This window comes from Oryctolagus cuniculus, chromosome 5, assembly GCF_051225735.1.
Source record: "Oryctolagus cuniculus isolate XC-2025 breed Fujian yellow rabbit chromosome 5, ASM5122573v1, whole genome shotgun sequence".
Lineage (NCBI taxonomy): Eukaryota > Metazoa > Chordata > Mammalia > Lagomorpha > Leporidae > Oryctolagus > Oryctolagus cuniculus.
Window position 1 is genome coordinate 136,258,440 of NC_142871.1, and position 18,520 is coordinate 136,276,959.

Sequence of the window (18,520 nt, forward strand, 5' to 3'; positions counted from 1 at the left end):
TGGTCTTCCTAGATTTGCACAAGTCATATTTAGTTAGTTTCTGAGTAAGCTATATTTCTGATAATCAAATTGAATGTGATATTATCCTATTTGTAGTTACACAACTGCCAATAGTAGAGCATTATCTCTGGGGTCTAGAGACACAGTTTGTTCTCAAATGCAAGGACAATAATGATTTCTATCCAATATCTCTCTAATAAAGTTTGAATTTTACATATGAATCAAAACATATTTCTCCAAAAAAAGTGAGATACCATACCTACTTTCTTTCTGATCAAATTGCACTGCATTTTGCTAAGAACTTTGAGATAATTATTGAGAACAATAAATTGAATTTAAGAATTCTGAGATAGGAAGGACACCTGTGCAGAAGCCAATGGTCTAGTTACACAAGGTAAATGCTTATTACACTATTCCAGTGGAAGATGGAGATGGAGATGCTAATCATGGAGATGAGAGAACTCTTTTGAAGACAGTAGCATTGTTGCATAGGACATCCACAAAATATATACTCTCATTCATTAAAAAGAAGTAGCTATTGATTTGCATATGTGAGCATGAAAGTGATAAGAATTCAGAAATTGAGAAGGTCGTGGTTGTATGATATAATTTTTTTTGACAGGCAGAGTGGACAGTGAGAGAGAGAGACAGAGAGAAAGGTCTTCCTTTGCCGTTGGTTCACCCTCCAATGGCTGCCGCGGCCACTGCGGCAGGCGCACCACGCTGATCCCAGGGCAGGAGCCAGGTACTTATCCTGGTCTCCCATGGGGTGCAGGGCCCAAGCACTTGGGCCATCCTCTACTGCACTCCCTGGCCACAGCAGAGAGCTGGCCTGGAAGAGGGGCAACCGGGACAGAATCCGGCGACCCGACCGGGACTAGAACCCGGTGTGCCGGCACCACAAGGCAGAGGATTAGCCTAGTGAGCCGCGGCACCGGCTATAATTTTTTTTTTTTGACAGGCAGAGTGGACAGTGAGAGAGAGACAGAGAGAAAGGTCTTCCTTTTCCATTGGTTCACCCCTCAATGGCCACTGTGGCCGGTGCACCACGCTGATCTGAAGCCAGGAACCAGGTGCTTCTCCTGGTCTCCCATGCAGGTGCAGGGCCGAAGGACTTGGGCCATCCTCCACTGCCCTCCCAGGCCACAGCAGAGAGCTGGACTGGAAGAGGAGCAACCGGGACAGAATCCGGCGCACCGACCAGGACTAGAATCCGGGGTGCCAGCGCCACAGGCAGAGGATTAGCCTATTGAGCCACAGTGCCAGCCCTGATAGAATGGAATTTAAGTTGCATGTTACTCAGTTTAAATTGCTCATTCATTAAACATGGGCCCTTGCAAATGTTGCTTAATCTCCATTAATTTATTTTCTCCGTCTGTAGAGATGTAAAGGGTATGGATCTCACTGAACTAAAAGTAAAAGCATAAAATGTTCTTATACAATTTTGAGAACAAAGCAAATGCTCCAAATTGTTTAATAAATTTTTGGTCATTTTGTGTTGCAGCATGTTGACTATTCAGTCATAGAAATAATAAGGACATACAGAAAGACTCCTTATCAGAAATGTAGAGCATGAATTAATGCAATACTACACATGTGCAGTTACCCTATGACATCCATTCTGAATCTGAGATGTTACCTTCATACAAAATAATGTATAATGATTACATGAAAAACATGGGGCAAGATGGCAGTGGAGTAAAATCTTCACTGGTTCCATGGCTCAGGCACAAGTTATGTTTCCTATTAAATATAACACTGATCTCAAAATACAACAGTTACCTCAGATTTCTTAGCACAATGTAGGACAACATATTAAAATAAATTATTATCCCACACAGACACTGATTTGAATAGCCTATTCATACACCAATCTACCTTTACAAAAGCTGAGGAAGCAGGGCTGGCCCTGTGGTGCAGTGGTTTAAGCCTCCGCCTGTGATGCCAGCATCCATGTGGATGCTGCCTCCACTCCCAGCTGCTCCACTTCCAGGCCTGTTTCCTGCTAATGTGCCTGGGAAGGCAGAATAAAATGGCCTGAGTACTTGGGCCTCTGCCACCCATGTGCATCCAGGTTGCCTGTAAAATCTCCAGATGCATATGTAGTGGCACCGTGTTTTTCTCTCTTATCTTGCTTGTACTACCCATGAAATAATCACAGGACCCAGACTAGAAGATAGCACTAATTGATGAGTATCTTACGCTCCAGTTTTCTCATTATTGTAGGACTTGCTTTGTTTACAGTCACATTGCGCAGGAAGTGCTGCAGCACAATAGAGTCAGCTCATTCTCCTCCTTGGGAAATCTTTTGCAAACATTCAAGTTGATTTCATTTAGGTAAAATATTAATAAGTACTAGCTAGTTAACTTTCACATAGTAGAAATCTGTTCATTTATCAAAATGGAGTATTAACAAAATAACAACTAAAAGGCTATTATTTATTTTGAATAACCAAACAACACTGAGGCACTTACTTTACAGGATAAATTGTAAAAGTTGGTAAGGCTGGAAAGATTCATCATCTTTTTTTTTAAATAGCCAAGATACATTTTTTCTATTTATTTTAAATGCAGAGACATGGAGAAACAGGAAGAGAGAGAGAGAGGCGTCTTCCATCTGTTGGTTCAATCTCTCCCTAAATGCTCTGGGACTCAGAGGATGGGCCAGGCTAAGACCAGAGGTATAGAGTTCAATCTGAGTCTCCTATGTGGGTGGTAGAGATCCAGTTACTTGAGACATTGCCTGCTGCCTCCCACGGTGCACATTAGCAGGAAGATAGAATTGGACCAGAGCCAGGACTGAAATCCAGGCGTACGACATTTGATGTGGTTTTTCCAAGTGGCTCCTTTACTGCTATGCCAAACTCCTGCTCCTCATTCATTTCTTCACTGTCACAACACCAGGAATCATTGTGCCATGGCTAGTGGAACATGGAAATGGGATTTTGGGAAATGATATGCCTATTGTAATAGATAAAGAGGCAGTTATTTTATCACAGCACAATTCACAAAATAGCTACATCAATGCGAAAGAAAAGTAAAATTATTTCTATTTTCAATAATAACAGACAAGCTTATGAGAATTCTAATAGTTCCTTCTGTGACTATTCAATGTAAACTATTCTTGCTTGGAAAAATGTGAGGGGAGTTATATCTAAAGTATTATGAAACACAGATAAGTTGACTCACAGAATGGCATTGGAAGTTGTGGAAGGCCTGACTAGGAAAACGCCATGGTGTAAAGTCTGGCTCCACCTGAATTTTCTCAGTAGAGAGTTTTGCTGAGATCATGGTGGACAGGGTCCTGAGAAGCTTGTTGGATACTAGCATGGCTTTTACAAGGCCCAGCCCTGGGGGCAGACTTTGGCACAGTGGTCAAGATGCCTCCTGGGATGCTTACATCCCACGTTGGAGCACCGGTCGCGTCCTGGATCCCTGCTTCTGATCCACTTTCCTGCTGATGTGCACTCTGGGAGGCAGCAGGTGTTTGCTGGGTCCCAGCCACTGCATGGAAGACCTGATTTAACACACACCTCCTGGCTTTGGACTGGTCCAACCTTGTGCGACTTTGGAGAGTGAACTAGTGGATGGAAGATTTCTGTCAGTCTGTTTCTGCTTCAATTTCTCTATTTTTGCCTTTAAAATAAAATGAAAGTAAATAAAAATTTAGAATTATAAAATAGACACAATCCTCTGTTGGGATACATATCTCCCATGGTGAGGAGAAATTGGCCCTGTTATCCATTTCTTGTTATTTTTTTTCCTTAGTTAATGAGACCAGTAAATTGCTCTCACTTTCTGGATTAGTGTTGTTATTTTCTGATAGCTTGTGAGAACGTTCTAAGACTTCTTGGCCCAGTGACAACCATCTTTGCTATGGCCTGCTGTTGGCCACCAGGGCCAATTTTCCCCAGGTGGCCACAAATAAGTCCTATTACATGACAAGTGATAGGATTCAAGACATTCCGTGGAGTTACAAATTCTCCCTGCCTGTTGTTAAACAAACTCTGTGCTTCTGATATCACTCATTCGTTCCCAAGAGTGTTTTGTTTCATTTACCATAAATAAGTTCAGCCTGGCGTTTTCCTTATATTGCATTAATATTGAAGTACAGGAGGATCAATTTTCTTCATTTGAACAGTGAGAAATTAATCTTCCTATGTATATAACACTGAGTTATGTATAATAAGGACCAGATTAAAGGTCCTCTTCCCTCCACCTCTGTACTGCTAAGCATCTTCACACATTCAGCTGGGCAAACAGCTCTCCCGTGAGAGGTGAAGGCTCCTACAAGGCTTGAGCTGGTTCACGGTAGGGCCCAATTAAATTTTTGAATCTGCAAGGTTTAAACTTAACAACATTAAATCAAAACAATCCTTTAAATGATAGAAACTGTAAATTTCAGAAGAAGACTTTCCTACTGAATCTCTGACCAGCAACCGATGGTGCTTTTCATCTCCTGTGCTGATTGGTTCTCCAGATTATCATCACTCAACTCTGTAGTAAAGAAAGGAGTATCTTGTTTTCTATTATTTGAAATGTGCCCGGGTCAGAGTTGTCACAGTGAGACTCGCCTGCTCCCCTGGCACCAGGCCCCTCCTGCTCTCCAGGATGCTGTGTCCTTGGCTCTCCCGAGGCCCCTGCCTGGCAGCTCTGACTGTGACGCTGCTGGGGCTGAGCCCCACCCCGGCTTTGGCTGGGGACTTCCTATGTAAGTGCATGTTTTCGATGCTGGGTTATTATTGGGTGGGGATGGGAGGGAGTTACTTTGTCACTGTGCCCAGGCTGTGTTTCTTTAAAAAATGATACATTTCTGCAATGACCACCTGTCTTTACCACATGTATCCTACATTACTTCTCTGAAGAGGACCATGAATGCTTGCCCTCTTTGTGAGAGCTGCATAAGGGGCCTCCTGTTCAGGCCATTTCTTCCCAACTCTCCTCCAGTTTACCTTCGCCAGCCTTTCACCACGTTTCTTCAGAGTCTTGAGAGCATTCAGACATAATGATCTTAAATTAATACCTCATACAGCACTTCCATTTATTCTGCTGGGTTATGACATGAAAAAGAGGGTTTTCTCTGGATGTTTCATAGGGAACCAAAATGACTGTGAAGGAATCCTGAAAGAACAAGTCTTATGTGCTCTGCAGGATCCTTTACGTTGGTGTCTTTCCTTAGGTGTGGCGTTGTTATCTCCCATTATCTCTCCTTTCTCCCTGAATTCCAATGTTTATGAAGCCTATACCCCTAAATGTGAGATTCTCTGGTGGAAGTCAATTAGTGTTCTCTCTGCTGTGGAAAGCACCTTGCAGTGGAAGCAATGATCCTTAGTGTTTGGAACGGCACTTAGGAGTCACTGTTTGGTGCCTTGAAGAATGTAAAGCATCTTCTGAAAGCCTGGCTGAAGTTGGGTTTCACTAAAAACTTATGTGACCCATTCTATATGATGTTTCTAGTATGTCTTCTACGTTTTCTGACTGAAGCCCACAGAAAAGATTCAATTAATGTAGGATATATTATAAGAAATTCAGCAGTTTCACTTGAGTCCATCTCCTATACCCCTAACACAGTGGTACAGAGACCATGTGAAGGCTTTTAGCATCCTACAATGCTGAAAGCCCAGAAGAAAGTCAAGGGAACTCACTGGCCTCCGGGTGTGTCATCCTAAATTTCATGGGGTCATTCATCACACCCTGTTTTACCTCGCAATAACCACATCTCATTTTTTCTACCTCCAGCTCCTCCCTATTCTTTCGCTAGCTATGTGATCACCATTACTAAAAATCTCCCATTTTTCACAGATCCTCTGCACTGTAGGAGATCCATCAGAGGAGAGGAAACAATGAAAGTTTCCCTCTTTCTTTTTTTTTTTAAGTTTATTTATTTATTTGAGAGATAGAGTCACAGACAGTGAGAGGGAGAGACAGAGAGAAAGGTCTTCTGTCTGCTGGTTCACTCCCCAAATGGCCGCAATGGCCGGAGCTGCGCCGATCCAAAGCCTTGAGCCAGGAGCCTTTTCCAGGTCTCCCGTGTGGGTGCAGGGACCCAAGGACTTGGGCCATCCTCTACTGCCTTCCCAGGCCACCGCAGAGAGCCAAGGGGAAGAGGAGCAGCCGGGACTAGAACTGGCACCCACAGGGGATGCTGGCACCACAGACGGAGGATTAACCCATTGTGCCTAGCACCGGCTGAAGTTTCCCTCTTTCTTAAAATCATCTTTTCCTTGCTTGTGAATATGTCTGGTTGGAAGGAGTACAAAGAGGAAGTTTGTCTGACTTTCCACAGGAAATGGGAGGGGGCAAATGTGTTGATGAGAACAAAAGAGAAGGGGAGTTTAAGTCCCTTCTTGCTTTCCAGGGACAATGATCCATTTCCAGGAATCTGATTTGTTCATTTGGAGCACAGGTATGGCACTGAGCATATATCCTGAACCCCATTCTGTGCTCAGAGAATTCCTTTTGAATAAGACGGAAAGGGTGTCTAACCTCATGGAACTTTTTTTTTTTTTTTTTGACAGGCAGAGTGGACAGTGAGAGAGAGAGACAGAGAGAAAGGTCTTCCTTTGCCGTTGGTTCACCCTCCAATGGCCGCCAAGGCCGGCGCGCTGCGGCCAGCGCACCGCACTGATCCGATGGCAGAAGCCAGGAGCCAGGTGCTTTTCCTGGTCTCCCATGGGGTGCAGGGCCCAAGCACTTGGGCCATCCTCCACTGCACTCCTTGGCCACAGCAGAGAGCTGGCCTGGAAGAGGGGCAACCGGGACAGAATCCGGCGCCCCGACCGGGACTAGAACCCGGTGTGCCGGCTCCGCTAGGCGGAGGATTAGCCTAGTGAGCCGCGGCGCCGCCCCCTCATGGAACTTAATGACAGACGAGAAAGGCAAGAACCCAACATGGATTTAGCAAAGAAGAGAACTTCACAGAGCAGGGAGTGCTGTGAAAAAAGCCGGGCAGGGTGAAGGGATCAAGAGCATTGGAATCTCACATCTTCAGTTCCAGAGACCAGGGAGCTTCCATGAAAAAGGGACTTATAGCTGAGGCAAGGGTCCTGAGAGGACAGCAATGCATGCTCCAAGGGACAAGTGATCCACTGAGGGTGATCAGAGGAAAGGTGGAAATGTGAGGAACCCGTCCTGGTCCAGGTTTAGAACTGTTTTCTCCAGAAACATCAGTTTGTTCAGGTCCCAGGCTTTCTTTCATCAGATACAATGTTGGCCATTTTTGCAATGTGGTTCTCGGATGTTGTGTAATGAACTCTGGCTTTTCAGATGGTTCACACTAACAGTTCTCACCCAGGGACAGCTTCCCTCTCGTTTCCCCCATTCTTCCAGCATTGGGCATTTGACAAAATATCAGGTCCACAATGTAAACAGTGCTGTTCTTGAAATAACTGTGCTGTGCTGTGCACGGTGCTGATTCTGAAACTTCTAGACTCTCACATTAATATAAATACCCCACAATTCAGATTTTCATAGTTATTTTACCTTTTTTTATTAGAAAACAGAGTAATAAAAAACCAAAATTATGTATTTGCATAAAGTCAGCTTTCTTGTTGAATCCACTAGATCATTGTAAGTCCAAGGCCTGCATTATTTATTTATTTATTTATTTTTACCTTATTCAATGCTTAGTATGTTGTGAGTTCTTAGTCATTCCCTTCTCTTTAACCTTTCAACAACTTGCCTTTGTGAGACATAAATGGTGATGTCTGCTATAAATATTCTTCAGTAAAATGCCTCAAACTTCTGCAGAAATTCTATATGCAGTATTACTGGTCTTGTCAGATACGCTCATTTACTTGTTTCACTTTTAACCACAGGATTAACTTTTTTAACCTGTCAATGACCTTTTATCTGTTTAATTAGTTAAAAACAAAAATTTAAGACGCACATGTGTATGGTGAATTCATGCAGGGATTCACTCACACGGTGTGTTACCCTTGCGTGTATGTCTGCATGAATGGAAACAGTAGAAGCACAGGTGGTGGATGAGCCCAGAGAGCTCTGAGGCACAGCCTTCCCCGCACCCCATCGAGTCTGAGTTTCCAAATGAATTTGGCATCAAATTTCCGTTGAAAAGCCCGTGGACGCGTGACAGAACCAGAGTTCACCTCCTAAACCTCCACCCTACGTCACCATTACTTGTTGTAAATCCTGAATGCCGACGGCGACCCAGGACGGTGCACACAGTCTTTCACCGTCTCCTTCTGTGCCATGTGTCCGGCTTTGTCCGGTTTAGCGCGTCTTTTCTCTCAAACTCTGGGTCGTGACATTTCCTTTCTTACGCATGCGCGCACGCACACACGCACACACACACCACGCACTCTTCCTCTAGCTCACTCCAGTTCAATTTTTCGTGCCCCGCAGTAAACATCACTCCACACAGGGTCCTTCTCGGCTCCCTCCCGTAACCCAGGTCAACACATGGTTCTCGGTTCTGGATTCCGAACCTGTCCTCACTTGGCTCAGTCCCGTGCACACCTGCATGTGTTGGTTTCGTCCGTCACTTTTACTGGGCGGCGCGGAGGCGGAGGGGTCCGGACCCTGCAGCTCAGAGGGGTTTCCCGCCCCAGGGGTCTCCCTCCCTCTAAGGCTGGGGCGGGACGCAGGGCGCAGGGCGTTGGGGGCGGTGGGGTCCACCAGGGCTATCCTGGGCCCGCCTCCTCGCAGGGCGCCCGGGCAGGCGGGCGTCGCCATCGGTCTCTCCCGGGGGGCCGCCCGTGTGACGCGGCGTCTGTGTCCCCGCAGCCCGTTTCATGCTGCAGATGAAGTATGAGTGTCATTTCTCCAACGGGACGCAGCGGGTGCGGTACGTGGAGAGGCACTTCTACAACCGGGAGGAGACCCTGCGCTTCGACAGCGACGTGGGGGAGTTCAGGGCGCCGACGGAGCTGGGCCGGCCTGAGGCGGATGCCTGGAACCAGCGCGAGGACAGACTGGAGGACAGGAGGGCCGCGGTGGACACGTTCTGCAGATACAACTACCTGGCGCTGGAGAGCTTCGCGGGGCGGCGGCGAGGTGGGAGAGCCGGGCGCGAACTTCCGGCACCTCCAGCCCTTAGATGTTTATTTCAGGTCGAATTACACTGCTATCTTAGTGTGACATTTCTCGTAGTTAAAATGATTGTTAATCCGGCTTAGAGCTATAATTTAGCTTAACATACTGATGTTACTATTTTTTTTTTTTTTTTGACAGGCAGAGTGGACAGTGAGAGAGAGAGACAGAGAGAAAGGTCTTCCTTTGCCGTTGGTTCACCCTCCAATGGCCGCCACGGCCGGCGCGCTGCGGCCAGCGCACCGCGCTGATCCGATGGCAGAAGCCAGGAGCCAGGTGCTTTTCCTGGTCTCCCATGGGGTGCAGGGTCCAAGCACCTGGGCCATCCTCCACTGCACTCCCTGGCCACAGCAGAGAGCTGGCCTGGAAGAGGGGCAACCGGGACAGAATCCGGCGCCCCGACCGGGACAAGAACCCGGTGTGCCGGCGCCGCAAGGCGGAGGATTAGCCTAGTGAGCCGTGGCGCTGGCTTGATGTTACTATTTTAATAGTGCCAATAGGATTTAAGCAGGTACACCGATTCCTTTTTTTTCTTTTTAAGATTTATTTGAAAGAGTTACACAGAGAAAGGAGAGGGGAAGAGAGAGAGAGAGAGAGAGAGAGAGAGAGGTCTTCCATCCACTGGTTCACTCCCCAATTGGTAGCAACAGCCTGAGCTGCTCCCATCAGAAGCCAGGAGCTTCTTCGGGGTCTCCCACGCGGGCGCAGGGGCCCAAGGAGTTGCGCCATCTTCTACTGCTTTTCCCAGGCCATAGCAGGGAGAGAGCTGGATTGGGGGTGGAGCAGCTGGGACTCGAACTGGTGACCATATGGGATGCCTTAGCTTTAGGCCAGGGTGTTAACCCGCTGTGCCAGAGCGCAGGCCCCATACCCTACTTGTCTGTTCCTTAACACATTTTATCTCACTTCCCCCTGTGGTACCTGCTTTAGAAAACAGTTCCAAATACACTGGGCCATACACTGGGCCATTTGAATGGGGGAAAGGGGTAGTTCCAGGAGTCCTTTACTTAATCAAAATCAGAGGCTACTTAAGTCCCTTAGATGTGGCTTTTGCATACCACCTGTCCCCCATCTTTAAAATCACCTTTAGATTGCTTAGCATACCCAGTACAGTGTATCTTGTGGATAGTAGTTACACACAATTGTTCAGGGAATATTAATAGAAAACAAAAGCCTAACTAGTTGTTCAGTGCACTCCCAATGATCTTTTTCCAAGTATTTTCCATCCCTAGAGAGTTGAATCCCTCTGTACCAAATCTGGTGATACTGACAGCCAAGTATACTCTAAAAAGTTTTATATATAATTTATGTTATTAAATAATATTTATATTATAATTACATATTATAATTTATGTATATATAATTTATATAATAAGTATAATATGTAATTTAAATGTCTAGTTCTTTTAAAAATATTTATTTTATTTGTTTGAAATGCACAGTTACAGTGAGACAGGGGAGAGACACAGAGAGAGAAAAACCTTCCATCCTTTGGTTCACTCCCCAAGTGGCCTCAACGGTCAGGGCTGGGCCAGGCTGAAGCCAGGAGCCATGAATTTCTCCCAGGTCTTCCACGTGGATGCAGGGGCCCAAGCACTTGGGCCATCTTCCATTTCCTTTCCACGCCATGGCAGAGTTGGATTGGAAGTGGAGGAGCCTCAGACTCAAACCAGCCTCCATACAGGATGAGGCACAGTAGGCTGTAGTTTAACCGCTATGCCACAGCGCCAGCTCTTGTAATGTCTATTGCTTTGATGTCTGTGTTTTTGAACATTTTTCACATTTATTGGCCGGTTGTTATGACTGCTCTCAGTTATCTGCTATCTCTTACCTCTGTGGTTGGAATGGAGTGTTTTTTTTTTTTTTTTTTTTTTTTGGAGTGTTCTATAAGTTTTTCTAGGCTCTAACATGCATAATGCTTTGTTGACATTGACATTCATATTTTTTCCAGCTTATGATTTATATTTTGATTCTATTTATTATTTGACAAAGTAAAAATGTAAATGTTCTCATTTAAGGAAATATACCGCAAAATTGTTGATAATGATTTATCACCAATGTTAAATTTGTATTTTATAAATGTTATGAAAATGCTTTCTCCTTTAACAAAAGTGCCTTTGCTGAGATTGGCTGTGTCAGGGATTGGTCATGCAGACTCTGCCCTGACCTCAAATGTAAGTTTAGAAACAGAGACAGTTGTAAAACCGTAACAATACTAAGAATAGCTGTGCTTGTTTTGCACAGGAGAGGGGTTGAACAGATGGTTGTAAAATGAGAACTTTCACGGAAACCTTGCTCCTTCCCCTCTCCTCTGGACTCCTGCTCTAGACTGGAGCCTGGTGTGGAGAGAGGCAGAAAACAACCACCAAGGAGAACTGCTGTGCCGGCCTCACTCACCCCTCTCCCTCTGCCTCCTAGTTGTGCCGACGGTGACCGTGTACCCTGCAAAGACGCAGCCCCTGCAGCACCACAACCTCCTGGTCTGCGCTGTGAGTGGCTTCTATCCAGGCCACATTGAAGTGCGGTGGTTCCGGAATGGAGAGGAAGAGGAGGCTGGGGTGGTGTCCACGGGCCTGATCCGTAATGGAGACTGGACCTTCCAGACCCTGGTGATGCTTGAGACAGTTCCTCAGAGTGGAGAGGTGTACACGTGCCAGGTGGAGCACCCGAGCGTGACCAGCCCCGTCACTGTGGAATGGAGTGAGCAGCTTCCCGACCCATAAAGCCCTCCCCCTCCAGGAAGGGGACTCTGCCTGTGCCCGAGTGTCAGGCTGCCCTCCCCACACTGTGTCTACATCTGCTGCATGCACACCTATCCTTCAGGTCACTGAGGGTGACCTTGTGGTGGTCTCTACAAACACCTGCTCCCTTAGAAGATAATTTCACTTGGCAGGTGGGAAAGAAGCTGCCTCTGCTTTGAGCTTCCTGTGATATCACACGCATCCTGGTCATCCTCTTGGCCATGGACTCCAGACCCAAGCCATAGGGTACTCAGCCCCCAACTTTTGCTTGCCTGACCATTTTATTTGGAAATAAGTAACTTCTTTTTGATTATATGGTTTCCCAGCTTTGGGAGTTCACCTTGAGTCTCAGATGAGTTTTAAATTAATGTTGGACTCAGTTAAGACTTTGGGACTCCTGTGGATGGAATGTTGCATGTGAGAGTGAGTTTTGCAGAGCGAGGAGGGAACATTATGGATTGAAAAGGATGTGGCTGCACAAAACTTTAATGGAAACCTCCTTGCTCTTTCCACTTTCCTCTGGACTCCTGCTGGATCCTGGAGCCTGGGTGTAGAGAGAGGCAGAAGGCAGGCACCAGGGAGAACTGCTGTGCAGGGTCTTCCTGAAGTGAGCAGAGTCTGGTCTCAGCTCTGCCTTTCATTAGCTCTGCCATCCTGGGCAAGCCCCTTAGCCTCCCTTAATCTCAAACTCCGCACACATTAGCTGTCTTTTCAGAGTTGTGGTATTTCAATGAGTTAAATGCCTGATGCTTGTAGCTACTCAGTGAGATTAAAATAATTTTTTTTTTGTTCCCAGAGATGCTTAGTCATGGTTGCTCTTCTAGTTTGAGTTACTTCTCCCATTCTCAAAGCTCTACATCCCCAGGACTTGATTGAAGTGTTTGGATTTTGGACAAAAGTCACTAAATCTAAGAGCTCTAAATCTCAGGGTCCCAACTAGAGAGATTGGGTCTCTGATCAAAATGTCTAACTATGGCTTTTTCTCCCAGGGGTACAGTCGGAATCTGCTCACAGCAAGCAGCTGAGTGGAATTGGGGGCGTGGTGCTGGGTCTGTTCTTCCTGGGTGTGGGGCTGTTCATCTACTGCAGGACTCAGAAGGGTAAGTCCTGATGGTGGTGAGCACGCTGCAGAATTTTCTTGGGAAGGAAATGTGGCTTCGCTCAAACTAGTCATTTGTAAATCACTGGTACTGTGCAAAATCTTTTTTCCCCCCAATTTCCTGAAAATCGGAAAGCAGTCACTCCTGGTGACTGTTTCAAAGCCTGACGGGTTATGCTTCATGGAGATAAGAAAAGGTTAATAAGCATAGAGTTTTGTGAGTCAGAATCCTGGGGCCAATGATGTAAGATCCACTAGGGCTAACTAAAGTGCCCTTGATTTGTGCAACAGCAGCTGCATTGGTCACAGGTGCTTAGTGTCTGCTCTTTGACTTGGTTGGTGTGGAATGCAGTGATAGAGAAATATGACAGATCTTGGGCTGGGAACATTGTATTTGGGGAAATGTTTGCCTCCATGACTTTTTTTTTTTTTTTTTGGACAGGCAGAGTGGACAGTGAGAGAGAGACAGAGAGAAAGGTCTTCCTTTGCCGTTGGTTCACCCTCCAATGGCCACCGCGGCTGGTGCACTGCTACGGGCGCACCACGCTGATCTCAAGGCAGGAGCCAGGTGCTTCTCCTGGTCTCCCATTGGGTGCAGAGCCCAAGCACTTGGGCCATCCTCCACTGCACTCCCGGGAAACAGCAGAGGGCTGGCCTGGAAGGGTGCAACTGGGACAGAATCCAGCGCCCCGACCGGGACTAGAACCTGGTGTGCCAGCGCTGCAAGGTGGAGGATTAGCCTATTGAGCCGCGGCGCCGGCCCTGCCTCCGTGACTTTTAAAAAATATTTATTTATTTATTTATTTGAGAGGCAGAATTATAGACAAAGAGTGGAGGAGAGACAGAGAGAAAGGTCTTCCGTCTGCTGGATCACTCCCCACATGGCTGCAATGGCCAGGGTTGGGCCAATCTAAATCCAGGAGACAGGAGCTTTTTCTGGGTCTCCCATGCAGGTGCAGGGGCCCAAGCACTTGGGCCATCTTTTGCTGCTTTCTCAGTCCATAAGGTGAGAGCCCATATGGGATACTGGTGCTGAAGGTGGTGGTTTAGCCTACTATACCACAGTGCCGGCCCCCTCTAGGAGTTTTAGGTATGATTCTTCCTCTCTCTTTCCCAGGTTGCTCTGGGCTTCAGCCAACAGGTAATGCTCCTTTAGCTCCTTTTAAAAAAAGTTATACAAGTTAAACTTTTTAAAAGTAACACAAGTTTTAAGTATTTCATATGTACAGATTTAGGAACATACTTATATGACACATAAATAAAAGCTAAAAAAAAAGGTTACATGACACAGATTCAGTTTACCTTAACCAGGTGACAGAGTTGACAAGACGGGAGACAGAAATAAATGGGCAAGGTTTTGGAGCCATTCTTCTGACCTAGCAGTTTTCAGTAAAACTTCTTTTATTCATGAAAAAAAGTTGTGTGCTCTGAGCTACCTTTGACCAGGGAGACTTTAGATTTTTCTTTTTCTTTTTTTTTTTTCTTTACTGCAGTGTGATTACCTGGAGCCCCAAGAGAGGGGGGAAAGCAACCATTGTCACAGTCAGCTCTGAGTACAGCCTTGCCTCTGTCCCCTGCAAGGCTCCTGGTCCGGAGTGAAGATGGTGACACATCGAAGAGCCTCCGTCCCTGATTCTTCATCATGACAGCTTTTCTGGAAGGCTCCTATTCTTTCTCACAGAGAGTGGTTCCTCAGGACCTGGCTCCCTCCTGGTTCAGTGACCTACAGAAAATGTCCTGTCTATGGCCTCCTTGGCCCCTGGCTTTGCCTGGAAGTCTCAATACTGACGGCGGTGCCTTCTTTGCATTGTTTGCAGCTATCATTTAGATGCAACCCTTGCAGCCTCCTCTGCATCGGATATCACCTGGTGCTACAGCACTTTAACACACTTTTCTCAAATAAGGTGAAATACTGTCGGCATCATACAGCTGCAAGGAAGCGAACTGGAAAAGAGAGGGAGGATCACATCACCAAGCAACAAGAGTTTTCATTCCTAGCTGATAAATAAGAGAAATAATACATATGTTAAAGGCATTGATTTGGCTGTTCTACATGTATGCAAATATTAAACCATCATGTCGCACACTACAATATGTGCAGTTTTTTTCTTGTCAATTAAAAATGAAAGAAAACGAAATCAGAACCTTAAGGAGGCAATGCATAAAAACTGAATACAGGCTGTGGCAATTGAAACAAATGACAAAAACTTTATGATGGCACACAAGCTGGGAAAGTAAATCAAAACTGCTTTTGGCACTTGTCTAAACAATCAGGTAGCCACAGTTGTAAACTCTGTACAGACATAAAAACCAATGGGCCTCCTTAGTATACTATTACAATAAAGGTGTGGAGAGGAGTATTAGCTTTTTGTTCAGTTCCAAGGAGGAGGCTCTTGGGAAGGAAAAGGTTTATTTGTCCTTATAGTTTGGAGGTCACAGTTCAGGATCGCATGTGCCCATAGCCTGGTGGTTGGTGGAGACTGAACAAAGTAGGTGAGGAGCAGTGGTCCCGTGGTAAGTGAGGAAGTGCAGAAGGAAGCTGGTAAACTTGGCTCCAGTAATCAACCCTCTCCTGACAACAACTCTTCAAGGGCACGACCCCAGTGACCCAAAGACTTCCCACAAGACACACCTCTCAGGAGCCACAATTAGAGCAAATCTCCACCCTTAATTCATCAACCCTTAACATTAAGACAGTAGAACTGAAACATGTGTGTGAGTTTGGACAGTCACATTCTATTCAATCTGTAATATTCCACCCCTTGCTCTCCAAAACTCAGTCTCACATGCAGCATCCCTTGAAGTTCCAAAGTCTTAACTCAGTCCAACATTAATTTAAAAGTCATCTGAGGCTCCAGGTGAACTCCCAGAGCTGGGCAAACTACATAATTGAAAACAAGTTACTTATTTCCAAGATAAAATAGTGAGGCAGGCAAAAGTTACACATTTTCCTCCTAAATAGGATAGGAAGTAGAAAGGATTAATAGGGAGAAAGCAAGAGTGAAACTCTGTTGGGTAAACATTAAGTCTTGAATTCCATGTCCAGAATCCTTGGCACATTGTTGGGGGCTGAGCACTCTGCAGCTTTGCTAGCTGCCCCTACTTCAGTTCTCTCTCTCTCTCGGAGATAGCTCTCAGTTCTGTGGGATAACTGAGGCAACTCATTTCTGTGGAAACTGCAGCAGTGTTGCCCCAGATTTCTACTTGGCAATGCTCTGGTGGAGGCTCATTGCAGTGACCCCGTCCCTGAGACGAATCTCTAGCTCAGTCCTCAGTTTGCTTACAACGTCCCTTGAAATCCAGGAGGGGCCTCCGTGTCTCCATAGCTCTGTTGTGGGAACATGGTTTCCCTGCTGCTGAATTCCAGGTTGTTGCCCTCATGTGTGAGAAATTTAAGCAGAAACTTAGATAAAATGTAAAAATGGGAGCAGGATTTATTTAAAGAGAGAGTACATACAAATTCAGATGCAGGTGTGGACAGCCCAGTGTTGAAAGCTACACGCCACAAGAATCCACCTGTGAGGAGAGGGAAAAGGAGGAGGAGGAAGAGCGAGCTGCACCTATGAGGAGAGGAATGTCCTCCACCCTCATTTGTCCTCCCCTCCTTTCCTGGGTAGGGGGTGGTGACCTAATTGAAATACAAATGGGGCTGAGTTTGGGTGGGGTTCGGTGTGCATGGTGAGGTCCTCTGGGCAATATGCATGGCGTCTCCACGTGGGGCTCTGAGTACATTGCTTGTCTTGGTATCTTCATTATGCTGGAAGACTCAGGTGCTCCTTAGGAAAGTGGGTGTGCTGAGTAGGCCGACGAGGAGGTGGATTTAGGGGTGCAGGCTAGAGACAGAAACTGTGGGAGCCCTCCCAGCTCTTCTGTTCCCTATATGACTGCCTGCCTATCCCACACCAACTCTGCCCGACTGCACCTTGTGGCTGCTCTCTCAGGTTACATGCTGATGTCTGTGGCTTTCCCTGGCTGACCTGGACACGGCTCGCAGATTTTCATGGTGGGTTTCTCATGTTGCTACGTTTCTGGCGTTTCCTCAGCGGCTCTGCTCTCAACAGCCTCACTATGCGCTGCTCCATGCATTCCCATCTTGCAGCATGACTGTGCCTGGCCTCCTAGGCTTTTCATTGAAAGCTTGGTGGAAGCAGCCATGAGCCTGTAACTCTTGCCTTCTACCTGGCTGCAAACCCAGCATCATGTGTCAAGGTCTGTCACCAGCAGGGAACACCCCAGCTGCTGAAGTCTTTGAGCAATTTGCAGGCAAATCAGGATCAGGAGCTGCTTTGTGAAAGGATTCTACCCTGAAAGACCTTGGAAACAAATGCGCACTTTTCTGATGGACCTGTGATGGTTGGGGCAGATTGCAAGTTCTCTGTTGTACCCTTGGGGTCTTTTTCCCATTGTATTGCTCATTAATACAAGACTTCCCTAAACCTGAACTAATCTCTTTAGCAAGCAGTAGCTCTATGGCCTCTTGTCCCAAACACATCACTTTCTCTTCATTCCTTCCCTGGCCAGGCTGTGAGTTTTCCGAATCTGTCCTGCTCACCTTTGCCTCCTGATTCTCACTGTATGACTTAGTAACAGCAATGCCCATGCTGCAGCCTGAATGCTTTGCTGCCTTGAAATCTCCTCCACCTAACAGACGTGTCCATCATCTTTATGTTCAGCCTCCTGCAAAGTCTCAGGGCAGTGACACAAGAAATCCCGGTTCTTTACCACAGTGGAGCAAGGGTAGTCTTTAGTCTAACTCCTAACAGCATCTTCATTTCCACCTTCATGGCCTTCATCACCCATATTTCTTCCAGCACTTCAGTCTTCCGAGTCTTTATCAGAATCACCCTCAATGCTCTCCTTACGGCATTCTAGTCTTTTCTAGTATACTCCTCCAAATTCTTCCAACCTTTCCCAGAAAACCAATTCCAAAGACTCCTCTGCATCTTCAGGGATAGTTAATAATGATCACACTTCTTAGTACCAATTTTCTATACAGGTCAGCTTTCTCTTATTTTAACTAAAATATCTGAGAAGAGCTTATTGGGAAGAAAAAGGTTATTTTTGGCTTGCAATTTGCTTGTAATTTGGAGGATCACAGTTCTGGATTGGGGAACTCCATAGTCTGGCCCCTGATGGGGGCTGGCCATTTCAGAATGGGTGCAGAGGGACAGTCATATGGTCAGCCAGGAGGCAGAGAGAGAGGGTAGGCTGAACTCAGCTCAAACGACCAACCCTCTGGTGAGAACCAATCTCCTAAGGCATGCACCCGGTGACGTAAGATTTCCCACCAGATCTACCACTCAGACACCATGATTATATCATCTACACCTGTAATCCACCAATGTTTAACATTAAGATGACAGCGTTTAAACATCTGTGTGACTTTAGAAATTTCAGAGAAAGACATACTGTTTTTTTTAAACTTTTATTTAATGAATATAAATTTCCAAAGTAAAGCTTATTGGTTACAATGGCTTCCCCCCCATAACGTCCCTCCCACCCGCAACCCTCCCCTTTCCCACTCCCTCTCCCCTTCCATTCACATCAAGATTCATTTTCGATTCTCTTTATATACATAAGATCAGTTTAGCATACATTAAGTAAAGATTTCAACAGTTTAGAAAGACAT

General features: G+C 46.0%; 1 protein-coding gene across 1 annotated transcript; it reads left to right on the forward strand.

Annotated features, from left to right (window-relative positions):
• Window positions 1-4,528: 4,528 nt before the first annotated feature.
• Window positions 4,529-15,037, forward strand: LOC100349667 (HLA class II histocompatibility antigen, DRB1 beta chain). The gene is made up of 5 exons (XM_008262755.5): window positions 4,529-4,711; window positions 8,746-9,015; window positions 11,470-11,751; window positions 12,782-12,892; window positions 14,385-15,037. Exons 1-5 carry the CDS (start codon window positions 4,612-4,614, stop codon window positions 14,387-14,389), a joined length of 768 nt encoding a protein of 255 aa, XP_008260977.2. The 5' UTR covers window positions 4,529-4,611; the 3' UTR covers window positions 14,390-15,037.
• Window positions 15,038-18,520: the final 3,483 nt, after the last annotated feature.

Bases quoted from the DNA above. Each gene is read 5' to 3' on its own strand.
- LOC100349667 (XM_008262755.5), top strand. From the start codon at position 4,612: ATGCTGTGTCCTTGGCTCTCCCGAGGCCCCTGCCTGGCAGCTCTGACT. The intron at 9,016-11,469 runs GTGGGAGAGCCG...TCTGCCTCCTAG, and splicing joins CTTCGCGGGGCGGCGGCGAG to TTGTGCCGACGGTGACCGTG. The intron at 11,752-12,781 runs GTGAGCAGCTTC...TTTTTCTCCCAG, and splicing joins CCCCGTCACTGTGGAATGGA to GGGTACAGTCGGAATCTGCT.